The sequence below is a fragment of the Rhinolophus sinicus genome, chromosome 17, assembly GCF_057876585.1.
Source record: "Rhinolophus sinicus isolate RSI-liver-muscle chromosome 17, RSI-T2T, whole genome shotgun sequence".
NCBI classification, from domain to species: domain Eukaryota; kingdom Metazoa; phylum Chordata; class Mammalia; order Chiroptera; family Rhinolophidae; genus Rhinolophus; species Rhinolophus sinicus.
In genome coordinates, this window is record NC_142517.1 from 49,469,615 (window position 1) to 49,492,713 (window position 23,099).

Genomic DNA, 23,099 nt, shown 5'->3' on the forward strand with positions numbered 1-23,099 from the left:
ATGGCCTTAGAATTTCTAGAGTGTAGTACCCTGTATACCTGAGTCACTGTGAATTTGTGCTTATTTTCTAGGAGTTGATATAAAACTATCATATACACACTGAGCTCGGTATCAACAGGGAATACCTGCCAAGAAAAGTTTGCTACAATAGTTGGGTACAAACAACACTTCAGTTACTGAGCAACATACTGTCACCAAGATCCTTAACTGAAAATGCATTCTCAAAATGTAGACCTGGGTAAGTATGACCCCAACCACATGCTCTAAACCCTAGCTGTTCTTGGGCCTTTCCTAACCACCCAGCCTCTACATTCCTCTTTCCCAGGAAGCATCTGCAGGGTGAGAAACACTCCCCACCCAATTGCCCCCAGCTTCCCAGAACTCTATCTGCTTGAGTGTCCACCATGCAGCAGGCTTTCTACTCCAGGGGCAAGAAGGGGAAGATACAGATAAAATTCCTCACATATGTTTCACCAATCATTATTTCAACTACTATATTTAAAATAACTTTTGTGGAAAGCTTTCTATGCTGGGTACAATTATTTGCATTAACTTATTCAATGCTTATAGTCCTGTGAGTTAGGTGTCTTCATGCTCAAGTTGTAAGAAAGGAGATGGGAGCTGAGAGAAGTGTCCTGTCTAGAGCCACACAGGCAGTAAGGGGCACAGCCAGGCTGGACAGGGGCTTCCGGCCCCAAGGCCAGTGCCCGTTCTACTACGTATACCATTTACCCAAACTCTCCAGTCTATGCCAACCTGGCCACCCCAAAGAGAACATCAGAAGTTACTCTCTTAAAAAGTAGGCCCTAATGATGTAACAATTCATTTATGGCTTTTCGGTCAAGTGTGAAGTGTACAGATCACATAATTTATTCTCTTACCTTTATTTCTGCTGACAGGACAAACTTTGAAAAAAACTAAAACCAAGAGGAGAAATCCTGGATCAGTCAGTCCTTTTATTAAAAAACGCTTTATCGAGATAGAAACACCCACATTCTCACCATCTCCAACAGCGGTGGACGCTGATGGGGTCCCATTGTTTCCATTCACCTCCAGGCTTACACCCGGGAAGTCTACTGGGGGAAAAGGCATCTATCTATTCAAGACTTGCTTGGACATTTTTAGAGATTTAAATTATCCTAATCTTTCCTTTCCAAATTCTAAGAGTGCAAAAGGAGTGTTAATTAATACTTATTACATAGTAGATTCAGGAAACTGTTTTTCCTATGACCGCATGCATTTTTTTACAGCACCGAGACCCCTGGGGGAGGTATTAGGGTGTGCACTATATTTATGCTGATTTTATTGGACTTGGAGCATAACTTTATTATTTTAAATGACCATAGAGGTTTATAATTATTGTTATTGTTGATTTTATGACATGTTATTCGTCCCATCTATGATTTATTTGAGTCCTCAATCAGGAAGTTAACACCCAAATATGACATTGTTCCTGCGGGAAATACTGGCTTTAAAACACTGACTTTTATTGGAGAGTTTTTATTAATGCAATGCCATGAAAAGTAGGAACTGCTTGCTCAATGAAACCCTGATTAAGCAAAATATAACTGTGTTTTTCTTTATCCAACTTCTAGGAGAAAGAAGCATTATTTTGCATTTATTTTTTAAGCAGGCTGCAGAGGATAATGTGAAGTCCCGAATTTCTCTCCTACCTCCTACATCAGTGGTTCTCAACTCTGGCTACACATCAGTACCACATGGGGGGACTTAAAAAATAGTGGCGCTAGGCCCCATCCCAGACCAACTGAATCAGAATTTCAGAGGGTGGGGTCAAGTACTGCTTTTTTTTTTTAAAGCTCCCCAAGTAATTATAATATGCCTCCAGGGTTCAGAACAGTTGGCCTATACCATTTGCTTTTAAACTTGAGAGTGCACCTGAATCACCTAAAGGCCATGTTAAAACAGATTGTCAGGTCCCAGCTGGGAATTTCTGATTCAGTAAGGCTGGGGTGGGATTTTAAAAATCTGCATTTATAACAAGTTGCCAGGTGATGCTGATGGCCCGAGGACCACACTGAGAATTACAGCCCTATACTTTCTCTAGTTGAATAGTAATACTCTAAATTAATTTTGTTATAAATATATTATATCATTCTCTGAGAAGGAGTGGTCTAACATTTTATTTAGTAAGGTTTTCAACAGTGTGGGCCAAAGAAAAAGGATTTTCTGCTTAACCGTTAATTAAAACAGGAAACTTAGTTTATTAGAATGCATCATTCCCTGAGGATCATAGTTACTGAAGTAAAACCAGGATAAAATCAGACACAATACAATCCAACCATTAGTAAGCACTTCCCATGGGACGGCTAGTGACACCACACATAAGTGACTCTTTCCTTCCCACAGCAGTGAAGAGCCAGTCAGACAGGACTGCTGTGCATACAGGTAACTGCAGTCAGACCACAACTGAGGTAACAGTGAGAACGCCGGAAGGGGGGATTGAAGGCGTGTTCAGAAGGACTTAGGGGAGCTTTACACAGGAGGGGGCCTTTTAGCAGGATCTTCAAGGGGACCACCCAGCTGCCATTATTCCACTGTCCACAAGCAATTTTCCAGTATCAGTGCAGCATACTTCCCGCCCCCGCGGGCACATCTGGACCTTGTCCCCAGGCATTAGAGGAGTGATCGGGAACTACGGGCAAATTTTACTTTCAAGTTGAAGGCAGGTTCTGTGGTTTACCTACCTTTGAACTTTTTACAACAATTAGCCCAACGCCTTACACATAAGTGTTGTTGAATACCTGGAAGTAAGTGATGAAAAAATGTAACCTGGAAGGTAAACCTAATGCATCCCAGGGGCACACACAGATAGAGAGGGAGGTCAGGTGTAGACTACCGGACTTTTACTCTCTAAGTAGCAACCCCATTCCAGGCTTAATACACCACAGGCATGTAAGAAGTATTCTCAACTAACCAGAAATATGGTAGCACATTAAGCTGGTGTTGGGATGGTAAGGATGAAAAGCAGCCGTTTCCCCATGGTGTGTGTCTGTAGATCGGGAAAGAGTCAGAGCCTAGCTCCTTAATGCAAGGACTGAGAGCTGGCTACTTCTGTGCCCTGCATTTGTCTAAACTGTAGTAGGCGCTCAAGTAATGCTCTACCGAGTTGAAATAACTTGTTGGGTTCCTTACTGAACCTCAAAAGTATTTCTTAAATTATTTGGACGTTATGTGACATTCAGCAGTTGATTCCACTGAGGTCATTGAGAGCTGGCAAGCAGTTAATTTCAAAACCCAAATGCAAAATGCAGCATCACCAACTAGGTACAGAATCCCTCTTCTACACCCACCAACCAGAATGAAGCACTATCAGCCAAGCTTAGATCTCGGAAGAACCCCGACGGACATGATAATCAGAAGGCAAAGCTTTTCTCAAGGTAAGCACCCCCACAAACACACTTTTGTTGTTAGAAGAACTGAAATTAATGTAGAAAGTGAAATGCTGACAGCACCTTCTGGAATGCCAGTGCCGTAGGGGTGAGCAGACCAGGCTCTGGGCCTCCGACGACAACACAGCTCCCAGGCAGGTTCTTCTACTTAATCATACAGCTGGATATGGGAAGTTATCATCTTATTTCCAACAAGTGTAGTTTGCTAGGCTCAATCTTCGAAGTTATCCGCAATTACTTCTTTTACAACTAAAATGCATTTAAATTCTACCTTTAAAGGGTAGTACAGAATCAAATGTCAAATGATCAAATATTTAAATAGCCCTTAATTAAAGTACTAGTATTAGAGTCTTTGGGAATATTACCCAAATAAAAGTGCTGAAAAAAGAGGTTATTTCCATTTTATTATTCTGTAATGATTGTGATCAAAATTGCCTCTTTGAATGGATGGATTTGTAACTACTTTCTGTCACATCCTCAAGTCTTCCATAACAAGATGATGCCCAGATAGTAACTGTTTGCCTCTCCAGGGCATTGGAAACCTAAAATGAATCAAGATTATAGCTCACTGAATGGTGAAATATCATCAATTCTAGTTGTAATAGAACAGAACTGGAATTTACCTTTTCTTTAAAAAGGAGGGGAGGAAAGGGGTGCTTACCCAACAAAGGAATCAACATAAACAAGATCATAAGAGGTAAATTTAAACTACTCAAGAGAATAAAGTATAATCATTTGATTGTTTTGCGAAAAAAAATACATCAAAATTTTAAACAATGGAGAGAGGTCAACAATCCGCTCAAAACATACAAAAAGGAAGAAAAGTAGAAGGATGATAATTCAGGACATACTGTTTGACTAGAATATATAAACTGTGTAGAAAATTTAATATATTTACCCTCAGTGTTTTTTTTTTAACAATGTAAAAAGCTTCGGTCTGACTTAAAAAGCCTGCACTCCTAACAGACTCTTAACATTCCATAAGCCTCCGTCTACATGCTCAAAAGGTAACAACCAAGATAACTTTTCACTTCACATAACTATCACATTATCAGGTCCTTTAAGAGAAAAGGTTAAATGGGTTATGGGAATATGTAATGCAAGTAAAGCAAACACTGAGATTCAATAAAAATTTAAACACATGACTATTAAAATACTATATTTGACTGAAGTCCAAGAATTTAGGACATTCTATAGACGAAGTTGATAGGTTTGCCTGAGTTTGGCAAAACGCTCATACAAAATGTATCTATCATTCAACATCCGCATGGATATACCCAACATCAAAAGCAATACAACATTCTATCAAATTTCAAGAAATAAACACATAATAAAGGTAGGTACCAAAGGTCCGTGGGCCTGATGTTTTACAGTTTCAATAGGGGAGATGTCAAAGTGATCACTGCATTTTGCCTGAGAAAGATTTACTCCGCTTTGGTGTAGTAAATTGCATATTTCCTAGAAAACCAATGATTTTAAAGAAAAGTAAATATATTTGCCTCTTGTAGACCATGACTAACCACAGTATGGCACAATTCTGGAGAAATCAGACCTCGCCCAGTTACAAAAATAACAAAAAGGACTCTTGCTGCTGGCAGAAAAGTGACAATCATCTTTACTGATACTACAAGAACAATGTTTTAAACTTTTCAATTAGACATTTAAAAAAGTCAGCTCTTTCAGATAAGCTGGAAAGGGAAAAATTAAATTGTTTTATAAAAGTAACTGAAATCATTCTTCAGGGAAAAGAATAGAGAGGTGAAAAAGAAAAACAAACACAAGTTCAATGCTAAATATGTGACCCCAAGGATTTTGAACAACCTGGGCCTCAGTCCCCTAATCTATGAAATGAGGATAGTAGTATCTGCCTTCGTCACCCTACAAAGTGTTGTGAAAATTAAATAAGTATTATAAAAGGATCCAGACATCTGTAATTGTTATTACTGTTGTTTTATAGGGAATTTCAGTTTTACTCCAAAAGGGCTAATTATAAATATTAATATAAAGGGATTATTCTTTTCAGTATAAGCCAGCCCCAAATCAAGCAAGTCTGTCTTTGATTTGCTGATTCTTCCTGATTGACATAATTAAACCTCAGATGGTTCCCCACGATTCCCACCCTCTTTACATTCACCTTCTGACTAATCCCTTCCCCTTGAGTTGGGGCTAGGCTAGTGTCTCATGCCTAATGAACAAAATAAGGCACAAGTGACAATGTGCAACTCGTAACTAGGTCGCAAGAGGCAGTGCGGTGTCATGCTCTCTTTGATTACTCACTGGGGGACGCCTGCTCTCATGCTGTGAGCAGACCTATGGAGAAGCCCATGTTTTGAAGAACTGAGACCTACAGCCAGCAGCCAGAGAGAAACTGAGGCCTGCCAAAATACCATGTGAGTGAGCCTGGTAGCAAATCTTCTGGCGACAGCTGAGCCTTCAGATGACTGCAGCCCTAGTTGGCAACTTGACTGCCATTTCATGAAAGATGCTGAGCCCGAAGAACCCAGCTAAACTGCTGCCACATTCCTGATCCTCAGAAAACCTGAGATACTAAATAAGTGTTGCTTAAAATTGCTAAGTTTGGGATAATTTGCATGCAGCAATAGATTAGTAATACAAAGCATTTGACAGCATCTTGCTTTGCAATGAACACGTAAGATCAGTCACTTCTTTGGTTATAAATTATCTTATCCATTGGTAAATCCTATCACTTTTACACTTGCCTGTTTTTTTCACACTAACTTTCAATGCTGTGTGCTTAAACTGATGATATTTGATTCATTATATAAAAACACACCTTAAGTGTGATTCTTGTATCCACCCATTATCTTGCAATAAGATAGTTGTTTTTGTCAAGTAAGTTTTTCTCTTGTGATTTCCAGCAGATTTTTAATGCAATTGGGTTAGAGAGAGAAATATCTACAGGGGAAACTACATTTGTAACCATTTGTAATCATACTGAACCTAATAATACTAAGATAAACTTATCCTTTTTTAAAAGACTGATTTGCACAACCTATTCTGGTTCCACCAAATTTGAATCTCTGCTTTCCAATACTCGTTTTGCAGCCCTGTGCAACTGCTCTTTGCAGCCTACCTCATGTTTTAAAAAGCCTTCTTCGTACTTAAAAATGTCTATGAGGGTTTTATTCCACTTAGGCCATTCACAAAAGAGCAAAATCTTTGAAACACTATTCACCAGTCCTCCCACCCTGTTTGAAAATAAAGAAAAGAGAAAGAAATAAGAAGTATTAGTGATACCTTATTATAGCTTTAATGTTAATTCATCCAAAAAACATTTAATGAGCAGCTATATCCACTACTCAAGGCATTCAAGATGCAACAGTGAAAAAAAAAAAAAATAAGACCCAGAACTTCACATTTTTAAAGTTCCAAAGACCAGTCCAAAAAATAGGGTTGGCTATTTTTGTGGAACTGACCAATTAGATCCATCACAGCGAGAGGAGCCAAATGAAATCCTGAACTCCTACACTCCCGCAGACACTGCATTATGCCTTATCGCAGGTGACTGGCTAACTTACAATCTGTAAGACATGTGCTTTACCTCACCATTACAGTGATTACTAATGAGCTATTTTATTCTGCATGTAAGTGATGAAAAAAAAAGATACATTTCTAAAATGTTAATTCCAACTGTCAGAGTAATTTTTTGTTTTGTTTTGTTTTGTTTTTTAAAAGGTCCCTTAGGCAATTGGAAGTTTTCATTTAGTTTGGCCTTAATGAGTATTTACTGAACCCAAGGCCAAGAAGCAGAATCCATATGGCCTTCAATTTCTTCAACTTCAATACAAGAAAGTGCAACAGTAACCAAAACACTTTTCAAACATATTTTAAAAGCATAGTTTTTCACCACTGAATTTTCCTACCAAGCAGATTCTATGCTTTTAAAACTACCTGCCTTGTATCAGACATTGATTTACAGGCAGAACTCAAGTTCTTATTTTTAAAAATGTTTGCTGGACATATGAGAACAACACTTTTTTAGGAAATGGTTGAAAACAGTATCTATAGTTGACACAGTGTTTAACTAGAGAAGGTGTAATTTAGACTGATATGGAAATATGTTCCTCCACTTAATGAAAATAGAGGCCTATTTTTTTCTCGTGAACATATATTATCAAACACTTCACACATAAATTTATAAGACTGTCACATATTCAACATATGTACATTACATATTTTAAAAAGGATTTTAGATGGCTGAAAATAACAATAACACAATAAGATCACTATATAAAGATAAAACTATAGGATACTTTATAATGGAGAAAATAATTATTCCAGAAAAGTAAACTAAGGATGGTTGCTGCAACTGAGACCTAATTTTAATTTTGAGTTTCCAAACAGCTTCTGTCATTAGATAAGAGACATACTAGTTTGTCCAGTTTATCAAGAGAAGGACTTTTCCCTCTCACTCACAGATAGGCCTTAAGGGTAAGAGATACTAAACATAATGGAGACTGTGTCTTCAATAATATTGTGTAGAAGATACATATTTCCATGTGGCAGAGACAGCAGATGGGCAAACCACAGGCCAGATTCAACTCACAGCTGTCTTCTTTGACCTTCGCAGTGTCCCTAAAATTTTTTGAATTGTTCCCATTATTCCTAACTTTTGGCTTCTCTTGAAATCTCAGATTTGGGAACAGCGACCCTACATTTCCACATGGCGACAGTGGCTGGAGCTAACAGCTACCCCTCTCATGGTCCACAGAACCCCCTTTGACAACACTTATGTAATCTGCAGGTGTCTGAGTATGGACTCCTGTAAATATATGGTGGTCTCTTATAACAGTCTTACTACAAAACTTGGGTGCACAATATAAAATCATCCATCTTCGAAGACCAGTCTGCAGGAAGCTAGAGTGATGGAACACAGGAGCACGGAGCAGAGCTAAGAGGGGAGCCCCTCTTTCTCCCTGGGTATCAGAACCAACTAGAATAGAAGGCTCTTTAAACAACACAGAAGCCAAAGCCCGAGGACTTTTAGGATTCCCCTCAAGAGTCTTTGGCCATAGGTTAAGAAATCACTGAGAGAACAATACATTTTTGAAACAATACCATTTTTGAAAAAGATCATACATGCAGGACGGACACTGAAGAAGTGTGTGTAGGGGCCGGCCCGGTGGCTCAGACGGTTAGAGCTCCGTGCTCCTAACTCCGAAGGCTGCCGGTTCGATTCCCACATGGGCCAGTGGGCTCCCAACCACAAGGTTGCCAGTTCAATTCCTCGAGTCCCGCAAGGGATGGTGGGCTCTGCCCCCTGCAACTAAGATTGAACACGGCACCTTGAGCTGAGCTGCCTCCCGGATGGCTCAGTTGGTTGGAGCATAGGCTCTCAACCACAAGGTTGCCAGTTCAATTCCTCGACTCCCGCAAGGGATGGTGGGCAGCGCCCCCTGCAACTAAAATTGAACACGGCACCTTGAGCTGAGCTGTCGCTGAGCTCCCAGATGGCTCAATTGGTTGGAGCCTGTCCTCTCAACCACATGGTTGCCGGTTCGACTCCCGCAAGGGATGGTGGGCTGCGCCCCCTGCAACTAGCAACAGCAACTGGACCTGGAGCTGAGCTGCTCCCTCCACAACTAAGACTGAAAGAACAACAACTTGAAGCTGAACAGAACCCCCCACAACTAAGATTGAAAGGACAACAATTTGACCATTGTTCCCCAATAAAGTCCTGTTCCCCTTCCCCAATAAAATCTTTAAAAAAAAAAAAAAAAAAGAAGTGTGTGTAAAAGCATAATGGCTCATGCCCCTTCCGATTTGTTGGGCATCCATTCTAACCCGTTGAAAGTACTTTTGAAGATCATCCTTGAGGTCATGGAACCCCAACATATAGAACAGATCACAGGAGGGCTAATCTGCGGGAAGAAGGGGTCGGAAGGCAGACCTGCTTGGACCTCCTGAAGCAAAAGCTTTTTCTCAACGAATGAGTGGGTCCATGTCACCAGATCCATCCCTCTTCAAAGTCAGTTGCCTCTAATGGTTCTGCCAAGAGCTGGAGTACCGTCATTGGCCAAAGAGCTCCCTGGAAAGTTCCTGAAGGGCAAACATTCTGTGCGGCTGACTGTAGAAAAATCCATAGATTTAGTAGTCTGGCATGCAGTTGGCAAAGCAAACATTTGTTACTAAAGTGAAAGTGACAGGAAATAAAAAGGCCATTCCACAGGAAGTAGATTCAGAAGTAACAAAGTCAGGGTCTAAACTTTCCTCAAGAAAGAGCTTTGGAACGGCTAGAATGCCTGATCAAGGAATGGACTCAAGGCCTACAATTATATACTGTAGGACTGATACTTTCAAACTGATTTTTAAAGTACCAAACCCCAAATTCTAGATTGGACTCCAGTATATAAAACAGCAATGAATACAGTTATCTTTTGAATGAAAGGCAGGTGAAGCCAGGATCCCCATGTACATATGTCCACTCTCTCTTCCCATAAATTTGCCATGTCCTCAGAATCCTAAGGATCTGTAGAACAATACTGTTAAAAGCACTGCCATGAGGAACGAAAGACATAACTTTTGTCTAGAATTTTTTAAGATAGATATCAACACCTTGACCATAATTGTTGTATGTGAACTAAAGCCACAAATCATTTTCAATATCAAAATTATTGTTTTGAAATCATTAAGGTAGACACATACAGAAAACCATTAATAAAAAATCAGTGAACAAAAGAACTAATTCTTCCCTGGTAAATTTCTTAAGATATATAAAGAATTATATTAGAACCACCACCTGTACCCAGTCTTTTATAACCCTTAAAATGAAGTCGCTTTTAAACTTACCGTGTTTCCCCGAAAATAAGACCTAGCTGGACAATCAGCTCTAATGCATCTTTTGGAGCAAAAATTAATATAAGACCAGTCTTATTTTACTATAAGACTGGGTATAAGATATGATATGATATATGATATATGTGATATGATATGATATGATATGATACCAGGTCTTATATTAATTTTTGCTCCAAAAGACGCATTAGAGCTGACTGTTTGGCTAGGTCTTATTTTCGGGGAAACACGGTATCTACTTCATAAATTTAAATCCCTGTTTTCATTTCAAATAACTGAGCCACCAAAACTGTCATCTCAAATATTTTGTAAAGAAAAAAATAAAATGTAAATTTAAAAAAAATATTAAGTAATAAAACATTTAAAGACTATGAATCAACTAATAGTTTGTTCTTTATTCTTTAAAAGGGTGACTAAATCCTCCATTTTTTAAGTATCTGGGCTTAACACTTGTTTCTAAAGATCCTCGGTTTCGTCATCGTTAGTGGTAACACAGAGGGAGAGTTAACAAGCTGAGTCTGCAAATTCAGTGTCCACGATCTGAAGACACCACTACCAGTTTGAAGAGCAAGAGAGAAGAACACAGCCTGATCCAGGAGAAAGGCCAGATTATTTGTGCACCCACAAATTTTTTTCTATCCTTCAATGGTTTACAAATTTTTTTACTTTCCCTTTGTAAGAATAAATACAATTGCGCTGCAAAGGAAAAAAGAACTTTCAGCACTGGGAAAATCCTTCCCAAATTTTCAACCACTCAAAAGCCTAAGACTTTTGACCCCACAACCATTGAGAAGCGCGTGTCTGCTGCACGTGCCAAGTAAGTGTATGCCACGGAACCCATACATTCCATCACACTGAGCAAGCACACACAAGCCTCCCAGCTTCCCCAAACAGCCTGCACACCAGGCACCTTCTAGCCCTGCCCTGCCATCCCTGCCCTGCAAATACAAAGGGGAAGGAGAATAAGAGAGAGGAAGTGGCCAGTGCAGGGCCTCATAGAAAGAAATGCAAAACCCTTTGTGGGGCAGGCCAGCCACATACTACTCGAGTTTTTAAACATCAAAGAAAAGAGTAACTTGTGCGGGATTCCCAATCCTGCTGCCACCATTGGAATCACTTACGGTTTCTATACACCATCAAACTGAGTACCAGTCTTTCCCACATGCTCTGGAATTAGAGAGAGAGAGAATGTACTAGCTGCATGACAAAGTTCAGTCACCTGTGCTTCTAGGCCACCTGCTTTCTTCTCTCCCTTCCTTCCTTCCTTCCTTAATAATTGAAGAGGCTAAACTGCATTTTTTCAATGTTAAACTGTTTCATCACCTACCTCTGACTCAAATAAAGATGCACAACACTTTACTTCAAAACCTTATCCACACAATGATAAGAAAAACATCCATCTTTCAAATATGCATTGTTAAAATCACAAAGATCCAGAGAGACTAAAGTGTCTCCATGTGAAACAAAAATGCCTGTCCTCAAATAAGCTTTTTAAAAATATCCTCTATTTCATGAACTGGTTTAAGGTTAACCTGTCTACAGAATCATCACTCAATTACATACTTTTTGCTTTGTTGTTTGATGAGAAAGAGTAAAGAGAATGTATAACGTGGTGATAAGAATGTCTTTTCTGATATTTTAAGCTCCATTACAGGTTCTTGACTGAGAAAAGCCATTTTTTAAAATTTCATAAAAGTATCTTCTTATCAAAAAAAGTACCACCTCTGTATCTAGAAGTAAAACTCTTGAACATCTCACTGGCAGTATCATTTATTATATCTTAAGTCCTATTTACTTTTTAAAAAAAATCACGAATGCATAAGCTTAAGTACTGTGTCAAAAAGAAAATATAAATCTTTCTACTCCCTTTGCTATCACTTTTTCATGTGTCAAAAGGTTTAAAATTTTCTAATGTTAATAAGATGAACCACTTTATAAAAAGTAATTTGCAAGAATCCCTTATTTTCCTTTTCCAAAGCATATACTTTTTAAAAAATACACAGATAAAAAAGAAAACATGCCAAATTTTCTGCAACATTCTAGGTCCTAAATATTTAAAAGCCTGTTCTTTTTTTCAGGATTTAAAAAAAATATCTGGGCCAAAAGTACAAATACAGACCCTCCCCCCACATGAAATACATGGTTTTTACACTTAACTTTTAACCATAATGATTTTTAAAAACATCTTTTTATCTTTATATAATTACCAATGTTTCTACTGTAGGACTACTTCAAGAAAATTTCTTCAAATTATGACTAACACTTTAGTTGTCTTTTCCATTACTCTAAATTAAAAATATACTAAAGTTTAGTTCTTTATCTTCCTCTGCATATCTGTAGCATACACGTGAATTTTATCTCTTATTCTGAGTTAGGAAAAATATACAAAGTTACTCTATAACCTATGTACACATTATTAAACTTCCTATTTTATTGCTAGGGTGCTGTTGCTGTATTCAAATTAGACAGCAACGGTAATATGGCCACTGCTTCTTCCAAGCAGGTTTGGTCAGGTGGGAAGAGGAGTGGCTTTGGAGTCTGAAGTTTTCCAGTCCTATCTGTAAAAGGGATGAAATACATACCTCTCCCAGCTGTTGTGAGGATAAAATAAGATTCATAGAAGGCCTAGTCCAGTGCCTAGCACATCAGCTACTCAGGAAGTATTAGTTACTTTTCTTCCTTTTCCCCATCTTCTGAGTCAAAACTCCACAGAACGTGTAATACCCCCACTCTGAACTGTACTAACTTAAAGAAATGAAATGCATGGGGATTTGGAAATAACCTTTCACCTATTTTTTTCTTGGTAATTCCCTCCTACCTCCTCTCTCACCACCATAAATACGACAGTATACAAAAGTTAAAGGAAACAAGAGAATAAATGCAGAAATAATTTACAATTAAGGGGAAATGGACTGTACTTCACATGCTTAGTTATTTACTATGTTTTTGAGTGATTATATCATTAATGAAGAAGTCTGAGAAAACTTTATGGGTGCTATCATATAAATACTCATTCCGTCCCCACAGGAGAAACCAAGATTATACAGAGAGCGAAACAGAGAGAGACACCCAAGGTGGGGAAAGACTTGGAGGCTACCAGGAAACATTTAAACCAAAACACAGTTCTGCCCTCCAGCAATGTGTTGGCTGAAACCTGTGACGAACCCACCCTAGACTTTCATTTACCACAGGGCACTTTCACTCACCAGGGCTACCTATATGACTTGTGTGGCTCAGATGATGAAAGAAACGTCTTTCTTGACAATGTCCTATTTCGTAACCCAAGGAATGCAACCCTGAAAAAAGCATGTAACAGCAGCAAAATCCAACCTGCATAGTTAGACATGCTCCCCATTTCTGTCCAAGGCAAGCACGGTGATGGGAGGAGGTAATGTTGCTGGTAATTTTAAAATTACCTCTGTTTCTAATTACTTTTTTCTATAAAACTGTAACAACATACAGGTCATGCAGACTGATGCAAGAATAAGATCACTGCAAAGTGTCAGTCACAAACAAACCTACTTTCATAGATTTCCCTAAGTCCTGACTGGCAGGCACCCTTGAAGCTTATAATACTTTCAGGTGACTTCTTCAGTCAAAAATAGTAAAGGTAGATGAAACACACTGGACTGAAACTCAGAAATACTGAGTTCTAGCCCTATCTTTAGTATTTAATAGCCATGAGGCCTTAGGCAAATTATTAAATTTCTCTGACACTGGGTTTTCTCATCTGAAAAGTGGGGATAATGTTAACTGTCTTATCTTCTTCACAAAATTATTATTTGAAATAAATGAAAATGTGTGGAAGAGGCTGTGCATCACTAGTACCATATGAATATAAGATGCAGCAGGTACATAAAAATACATGTATCTCCCTGAGATGTTACTAATATTATTTAAACATCAACACATGGAATTATGAAACAAGCTTTATGACCACATTTAAAACAAAAATTAAAAATCCAAGCTTCCCCTTAAGACAAATTCTCACACGCTGGTACACATTATACAATAAGAAAAACTGAAAATATTATCATTGCAATGGTCCCATACATATTTTCCTGGCCATTAGGTATATTTGTTATGATATAGGTAACTATTAGAAAGTCCGAAACATGCATCAGAAGTCTTAATCTTCATTTATTAGGCCTAGTCAAATATCTATTTTATGAAATGTTATGATAGTAAACAGAATGGGAAAATTCTTACTAAAGGTTCATATTTTAAGAAATAAAGTTGAGAACAGATGAATAACCAGGAAATCCAGGAATAAACAAACAAAATGTATCTCAAAAATGCAAGCTTATTATTTAGTGAGAACCAGAGGCTTGAGGAAGAGACATATACCTGTTAAATGATGGACGTCTGGTGAGCTTTTAAACTTGATTGTCTGCTATTAATGCAAAGGCATTCATTTCCTTTGGTCTACTTACTCTACACCTCAATATGCCATCAAACTCTAAACCAAACTAAAGATACAGTTATTATATTCCCCATCCTCTTTGGAAGCCAAAGCAACAGACTCTGAATTTCTTTGTAAGAGAAAATAATTTTTCTTCACTATTTTATGGAAAGACCAGACGCAAGTCCATGATCAAAACAGGAAAAGTAAAACCTTAAAAATAATGCTCTGAGCACTCTGCAATTTTACTGCCTGAAATAGAACCCATACAGTCCATGCCACCAAATGAAAATTACAAGTCTGTAAGCATGAAGTCAAATTATAAAGTAAAAGATTTTTTTTTTAATTTAATGATGATAAATGGGAGGAAAGACTGTTAACTAGTAGGTGTTTATTTTTATTTGCTATTATGTTTTCTTCAATGATAGTGTCTTTAAACAACAACTCAAACTAATTTGAACTTGAATTTGAGTGTAAAAAGGATAAACCTTGACTAACAAATTATTTGGGCATGTTTTATTAAACAGAACTGTCTCATCCTTCAAATTAAGAAATTAATGACAACTTCTAAGAGATTATGCTTTTGACTAAAAGTTTTAGAAAACTGGTTTAAAAAATTGGTTTAGTCAAGCCCCACCTCTTCTTTTTTTTTTTTTTACCCCACCTCTTCTTTAACACCAAAAAGAACATCAAAGACACTTTGAGTGGTATTTAAATATAATTTTTTAAAATATATTTTTGAAATTTGTAATTCAACTTTTTAACAGCCTCCAAAGAAACCAGTTCAATACTATGCTTCTTCTAATGAAATTGATTTCCTCAGAGTACTTTTGTTTTGCAAAATAACGTATTATTGCCTTCCACGATATAGAATTTCTAAATGAAAATACATATCCATATTTTGAATTTTCTAACACTTAAAAAATGGCTTACAGAGCATTAAAACCTTCACAGTCCCTTGCCTAACTGTATTAGTGAGAGGGGATATCCAAGCAAAAACGAAGGAGAGTAGATTTTGCATGGGATGGTCCTTCCAGCAGCATGTGCACTGATGAAGCCACTACAGGTGCCTGTGCCCTGACTTCCACAAGGTTAACCTCCTACAAGGGTTATACATCACTCAAAGCAAGTATCATTGCATTTGATTCCCTATGCCACACGTTCAAACACCTAGTGATTTTCGTTTGCCTCTGGACTGAAATCCAGAGCAACTGTTGCTCAATTAAAGATTTCCTCCTCTTCCCTCTTAATAGCATCTGTCTACTGTCACCCACAAAATACACAAGCGCACACACACCCAAGTACACACACCCCACTGAATCAGAGATGACACACTTAGCTCAAACAATATCTTCTAAGAACTCTGACCAATTGCTCATCTACTTTTGAAGATTTCATTAGCAGACTTGGAAGAGTGATTCAGCAGTAGACAGCAAATATTTATAAAGTTGAAAAGTATCAAATACGTGTAACTACTTCCCATAGAAATCTGATTTTCAGAGCTTTTCTGACTTTACATAAATGTGCCCAAGTTACTCTGCTTTTATACACATTTCATCATTTACATCCTCTGGTTTAAAAATTGGAGCAACCTCCATAAAATAAAAACATTTACTCAAAATAATACTCAAATGTTAATTTTGATATGCAATTAGTTATAAATCTTCTAATGTCCTTTTAAAAACTTCTTCTTGGAAAATATATTGTACTTTAGATCATTAAATATAACAACTGTTGTACAAATATTACTAACCTTCTCTATATAAATAATAATCTCACGTTAGTTCACATAATAAAAAACAAAACTGAGACCAACCCTTATTGGTCATCTCATACCCAGGCATAATTACAAGGAAATATCATTATTTTTAAAAATACAATTTGGTAAATGTATCATACACCATCAAATCACCTTTTGGAATTAACATTTGAGTGTTTAGCCATTTAATACTTTTATAAATCACTACAATTTAAAATTGATATGAATTTGTAGAATTGGAAAATCAAGCAATATATAAAATCTACTTTGATTTGTAGGTTTCAATGGTTTCTAATATATAAATAGTGTAAAAATATCAAATGATCAGTCTTTTAAAAATATAAAGTAGAATTTCTATGTTGTCACCTGAATTATCAAGTAATTTTTTTCTTTACTGCTTTTATTTTCATTCTAATACTTATCTCTTACAGGTCATAAAAGTGTGTAATTCTCTATGACATTACCTAGAACCATATGAAAAAATTATTAGTCGCTTTTAAAATGGAAAAACTAAATGTCCCACTCAAAGCCAAATCAAAAGTAACCTGACAGTCTGATATAAATTTTATATTAACATATATTACACCCACACATGGAATCTATATAATTAAATTGAGGTATTATTCAACAAATTTATTATTCAACAAATTCTTCATATAGGAGGCTACCATATGATTTTAACCTAATAAAGTCTTTTTTGTTACTACAAAATTAAAAATTGATGCAGCAAAAGCCTTTGTTGCAGGGAGGGCTTGAGGTTGGGTGTTTTTTTGTGTTTTGTTTTTTTCTTTTGGTATTTAATTCAACTATACACAATGTAGTACATACAAGCAAAACACAATTGAGATACTGTTTTCTTTAACATTCCTATAGGAGACCAAATTCATTTGCATTGGAGAGAACACAATTACTGATTTTTAAGTCATGAAAGACAAATTCATAGCTTTTTCCTACACTACCTCATAGTATTTACACCATCTCAGTAAAAGCATGTCTAGCACCACTGAGTTACTTCCTAGAAGTGGGCAGAAAGGGCATTTTTCAAAGTTTTGTTTCTCACAGAATCATTCAACTTGAGTTACAAAGCACAGTCAGGTTAGCCTATGTCTTAGCTGCAGTATATGTGTGCATGTGTGTAGATAAAGTGTGTGTGTAAAACTAAATTTTCATCAACAGCAAAAATGAAATTTCTATCATGGAAATGTCCACAACTTTCAATAGAATTTGAAAGTCCCTACCAGTTTTTTTCTCTTTAAGAAAACTTTGATTCATATACATTAACAAGAAATATGAATAGAGAAAAAAAGATGCAAAGATTTTTATTCAACAGCGCCTACAACCAACTTAAGAAGAGAAATAGATGGCTTGTACATGGTTTACATTACAATAATTTGCAGTTAATAAGAATTAAACACGTGGTGAAAATAAAGAAGTTTTCTATCTCTGAATGACCTGAGAAAATAATGGTATCTAGTCTGCCTACTATAATAGTACATATAAAATGATGCTAGAATGATATCTAACAAAAGATGCAAGTAGCAAGCAAATGGCATGCCAGTAATTTCATAACTTAAAAACATCTCCTCCCAAAGTATCATTAGCTTAAAAAAAATCTATTGGAATGTAGACATTAAAACTGATTCTTGATAACAGAAAGAAATCAGAACAATCTAAAGAAAACGAGCACTCAATTGTTGAATGATCTTTTTAAGTAAGCAAGCAATGAGTATGAATTGTTTTCTTCACATTTTCACTTCAACTGACACAAAAACCACATATAGAACTGACTTGACACTGACAAATTTACTCCTAACTTGTTAATTTTCATGGAAATGCAACAAAAGAACACCAAAACAGTCACCATATAACATAAAAGCTTTGGTTTCAAATGTCACAGTACCCTGCTTTTTAAAAGCCACCACCGTGGTAATGCCCTGTACATGAGAACATACAGCCAGCTGCTTCATCCCAGGAGTCTGAGCTCAGTACACAACACAAGTAACTAATTTCTATATTTTTAAACTAATAAAGGAAAGGGGGAAAAAACACATTAAAACCATCCAATCAGAAATAATGTAACCCCCTACAGCAGCAGCTTATGCATACATTTGGTATGTCAGACGTCTTCAGTGTAGTGAATCACACACAGCACATTTTAATCTGCCTCCTAGGTATTTCATATCACCCACATGTTCAAAGAAACCCTGTACTAATCGGACTGTGTAAGTCCTAAATTGCTCTTTAATTAATAGTAAAAATCTGGGACGTGCTTTAAATTCTGAACTCTTGTATAAACAACATAAAATAATTTCAATGGCACTCCAGCTAACAGCAAATAACCTCTGTATTTTGAAACAAAATGTCAAAAAGTAGTATATTTGTCAGAAATTTTAGGAGATATTAATAACGTTAAACTAGTATTTCACTTATTTTGCAACATTAAATAATTACTTTGCAACGTGAAATGAGGTGTCAGCCCATCAAATGTTAAAAAGTAGTGATATTTACTAACTCTAACCCCCAAAAGGACACAAAACAGCAAGTTAGCCAATAGAATTAAGCATTTACAGAAACAGCGCCCATCAAATATTTTGGGTGGTTCTTTCAAACCCTGTTTAATATATTCAAATTTTTAAGTGTTGTAAGATGAGTAATTGAAACTTACAATAACTACTTAATATAGCAGGAAGCTACAACTTGGATGTCTCAAGCAAAAACTAATTTTAAAGAAAAGTATACAAATTTAGAAAACTTAACTGAAAAACCAATCAGTTACACATTACATCTTTTCCTAGAGAGAACTGGCTTAATATTACACATGAAACTGCAAATCATAACTTTTACCTCTTTTTTTAATAAGCATTAAGTAGTTTTCTGATAATACCACAGAATCATTTGCAAACAAAAGATATCCTGTTGCTTAAGATAAAACATATCTGCAAATGTGCACACAATTTTTAAAAACCACTTTAACAAAATATCTAAGTATTTATAAAATTAGGATAGTTTGTTTTAAAATCTATTCAATCCTGGCAAAAATCAAGTGGCTGCACTATTGAGTATCAGATTGTAAAGGTGGTAAATCAAAGACTTCACTTACAGTCTCTCCAATTCAGCTACTTAATGACTAATAGCGAAGAAATGTATGTGAATGGGATATAAACTAAGTTACGACACATAAGAGAAAAAAATCTAGAATGAGTAATAAAGGGCCCAAATTTAAAGTCCACAATAAACTTCAAACAAAGCTGTTCTCCCTCCATTTCTCTCCTCATACAGATATTTCTCATGTAAGCAAATCACTGGAGCAATCCAACCTCCACAAACCTTTTTACTCCTTCTTTAACAACAATGCACTTAAATATAACTATAGATTTCACAGTGGTATCTGTTTAGCCTGAAACATATCTTAAAAGCAACAGTAACAGCAACAAAACTCTCAGAAGCAATAATCAGTAGTCTCAGTGACTACAAAAGTCTGGCTTTTAACTGGCATCCAATCCAAACAACCCAGTTCTTTAGAGTGCTATGCAAAATATTGACCCATTACTGAATTATTTTATTATTCAACATTAAGCTATCTAAAAAAGAAAACTAATTAATCGCGAGGTTTAGTTAAGCAACTTGGCTGACAGTAAATATTTACTCTTAACATCTCACAGGAAGTCTTGACAAGAATTTGTTGCCATTGTGCTGGGGGTAGGGGTGGGAGGCAAGTTTTGATAAACAAGTTGAACAGTCTCAGCGAATTTAACACAGCTAATGTTCGACACCCCCTACCCCCAATAAGGCACCAGATATTTTCCAAGACTAGTAAACACCTTATATAATGAAAGTAAAACCTGTAACTTTCTAAACTATGTTATCTCCAACAACGAAACAAACGAAAGCCTTTTTTAAAATTACAAAAGCACATTTTTAAAAAATGAGTGGTTTTTTTTTTTACTTATACGTAAGCCCGACCACAAAATAACTAAGCAAAATATATTTACCTGAGCTTTTTAGAGACTGAGTAATCAACTTCCATGATTTTCCCATGCAATTCCACTTTACCTTTAAAACAGAAATTAAAGCACTCAGAACCTTGCTTGTAGGAAACCACCGGGGGTCTAGGAGGAGCACGTACAGAACTCCACGCTCGGGCTCCGCCTTCGGACGCCCTCCAGGGGTCTCCTACCCCGCTCCAGCTAGGCAAACTTGGTTCCCAGTGGGAAAAAAGATGGGCGCCCGGAGTCTCGGGACGAGGTGGGAAGGGTGCGAGCCCGGAGCCGACCCCAGGTATAGCTGTGGGTGGCATTACCGGAAAAACAAATTTAATAAAGAGCGGCGCCAATTTGAAAGGATGAGCTCATTTGAAACTCAAGCTGCAGGACTGGCGCGGCCCCGTTTCTCTCGGCCCCCACTTCTCCATTCCGCTAACCCAGGTCCAGAAGACTCCAGTGCAATCCCCTCCCTGCTCTCTCCTTCTGATGGCCCCCCAGAAGACGCGCAAAAGCCCTCTGGGGTCCGCTGCTGCGAGAGCCCAGTCCCTGCCGGCTTCTGGGTGTCACCTTGGCCTCGCCGCCGCCCCGCCCCCACCCCGCGCGCTAGTGGGGAAGGGGCTCCGTCCTGGCCTGGGTTCGGGGGGCGCAGGCTCAGGGTCTGGGGGCCCGCGCAGCTCCGGGCGGTGCGTGTGCGAGAGGGAGAGTTGGTGAGTGCGCGCGCGCGCGCGAGTGTGTGTGTCGCTCTCGGTCTCCCGTCTGGGCTCCAGCGCGCTCGCGGGCCCCCCGGTCTCCTCTTTCCCGGTTCTCAGCCCGGGCCCCCACCGAGTTGAGACAGGGCACCTCGTAAAAAGGTGCTTCTGGCCGAGCGGGAGGCGGGGGGACAGGCGGCGGAAAGCCCCCAGCCCCGAGTTCTTCTTAATAAAATCGGACAAAAAATTCAGAGAAAAATAGGAGCGCTTGAGAGACGAGCGAGAGGGGACTGAGGTTCGAGGAGGACCGAGAAAGATGTGCCGTCGTGCATGGGGCAGGGCTTGGGGGAGCCTCGAAACCTCGGAGGGGGATCATCAGGGTGGCGCCAAGGGGGTGCCGAAAGTGGGGTACCGCGGGGCTAGGTGGGGAGGGGGCTCGAAAGGAGAGTGCGGCTCCGGGGACGCCAGAGGGCGAGAGGTCCTGGGCACGAGGCACGCGAAGGGGTAAGGTCCGGTCGAGAAAGAGATGCAGGATCTGAGGGGTCCCTGGCAAAGGGGGTGACAGGAAGGTCAGGGAAGAGGGGGGACGGGGGTTCTCTAAGGATGGGGGTGGGGAACTCCGGAGACCATCTCCGGGAGTCAGGGGAACGAGGGTGCTCCCAGAAAGCGAGCTAGCCTCGGGGACCCTCGGGGCGGCACAGGGGTCCCAGGGCTGCGGCTCAGAGGGGAAGGGGTGAGTCCGGAGGTGTGGGGGGAGGGGAGCGCGCCGTCCCAAGATCGGGCCGGCGGTCAGAGTTGAGGGTCTGGTGCGTGGAAGTGAGCGTGCGAGCGCGTGAGCCCCCGCCGGGCGCCGCCCGCGGGGCTCGGCCTCCCTCCCGGCGCCGTCCGGGCCAGAGAAGGGAGAGGCGGGGGGAGGGGGACAGCTTCGAGTGCTCACCCGAGAGGGTCTCGATGGCGCGGATGGCCCAGTTCTGGTCGGGGTAGTCCACGAAGGCGTAGCCGGACTTGAGCAGGACCTGTCCGGCCAGGGGCAGCTTCCTGTCCCCGAAGAGCTGCCGGAGGTCGTCGGCAGTGACGGCGGGGCTCAGGTTCCCGATGTAAAGCTTGTTCATCATCCGTCTCTTCCCCGAGAGCCCGCGGCTCCCCCGGCCCGGTACCCGGCGCTCCTCGCCTCCTTCGCTGCCCTCGTCTCTCCTCCTCCTCCTCCTCCTCCTCCTCCGCCCCCCCTCTCCGCTCTCCGCCCGCCCGCCACCCACCCCCACCCTCACCCTCAGCCTGGCTCCCCCCACCGCGGCCGCCCGGCCCGCCCGGGGGCAGAGGCAGAGGCGGAGGCGGGGACTCAGCGCTGCTGCCTCCTCGGGGCAGAGTCCGGGGCCGGGCGGCGGCGCGCGGACAAAGCGCTCTCTCTGCCTCCCTCTCTCCCTCTCAAGGCGGTGGCGGGAGGAGGAGCAGCGGCGGGCGGCGGCAGCGCACCCCGCGTGTGTCTGTGTGAGAGTTTGTACGGGCGTGTGCGCAGCCGAGAGTGAGCGAGCGAGCGCCCCCTCCCCGCCCCGCGCCGCTGCGCCCCTCGCCTCGCGCCCCCAGCGCTCCGAGCGCTCCGCGCGCCTGCCCGGGCTTCTGCCCCGCGCTCAGCGGGCGGAAGCTAGTCGCGGCCCGGGGCTGTGACTCCCGGGCGCCAGAACCCCGGGCCGGCGAGGCGCAGAGAGGCCGGGCGAGCGGCGGGGCGGAGAAGGTGCGCCCGGGGCGCGGGTGCTAGTGCGCGAGGGGGCGCGGGGGAGCGGCTGGGAGCCGCAGGCGTGGGAGGGAGAGGGGCTGTGGGAGAGCGTGGAAAGGGGTGTGCGCAAGGTGGACCGGATGTGAGCGCGCGGCTGCCAGGGCGAGCGGGAAGGTGTGTCTCGGAGGTGAGGAGCGAGGGCAGGCTGGGAGACAACAACTTTCTCGCGGCGAGTTAGTCGAGTCTGGCGCTCTGCGCGTTCCCGAGCGGAGCGCTTGCTGCGAGACCCTCTCTGAGCCCCGCTCTCCCGGGCAGCGCGTGTGGTC

At 40.3% G+C, this 23,099-nt stretch overlaps 1 protein-coding gene across 2 annotated transcripts in view; it reads right to left on the reverse strand.

Moving 5' to 3' along the window:
• The window catches only part of IGF2BP2 (insulin like growth factor 2 mRNA binding protein 2), a 141,983-nt gene extending 119,697 nt beyond the window's left edge, over positions 1–22,286 (reverse strand). The window contains exons 1-2 of one of the 2 annotated variants that reach the window (XM_019735887.3): positions 21,997–22,286; positions 20,380–20,440 (exon numbers count right to left, since the gene is read on the reverse strand). In XM_019735887.3, the coding sequence (XP_019591446.2) occupies positions 20,380–20,440; positions 21,997–22,174 (239 nt within the window). In that variant the 5' untranslated portion in view covers positions 22,175–22,286. The remainder of the gene's footprint in view (positions 1–20,379; positions 20,441–21,996) is intronic. The other variant, XM_019735888.3, reaches the window with a different exon arrangement.
• Positions 22,287–23,099: the final 813 nt, after the last annotated feature.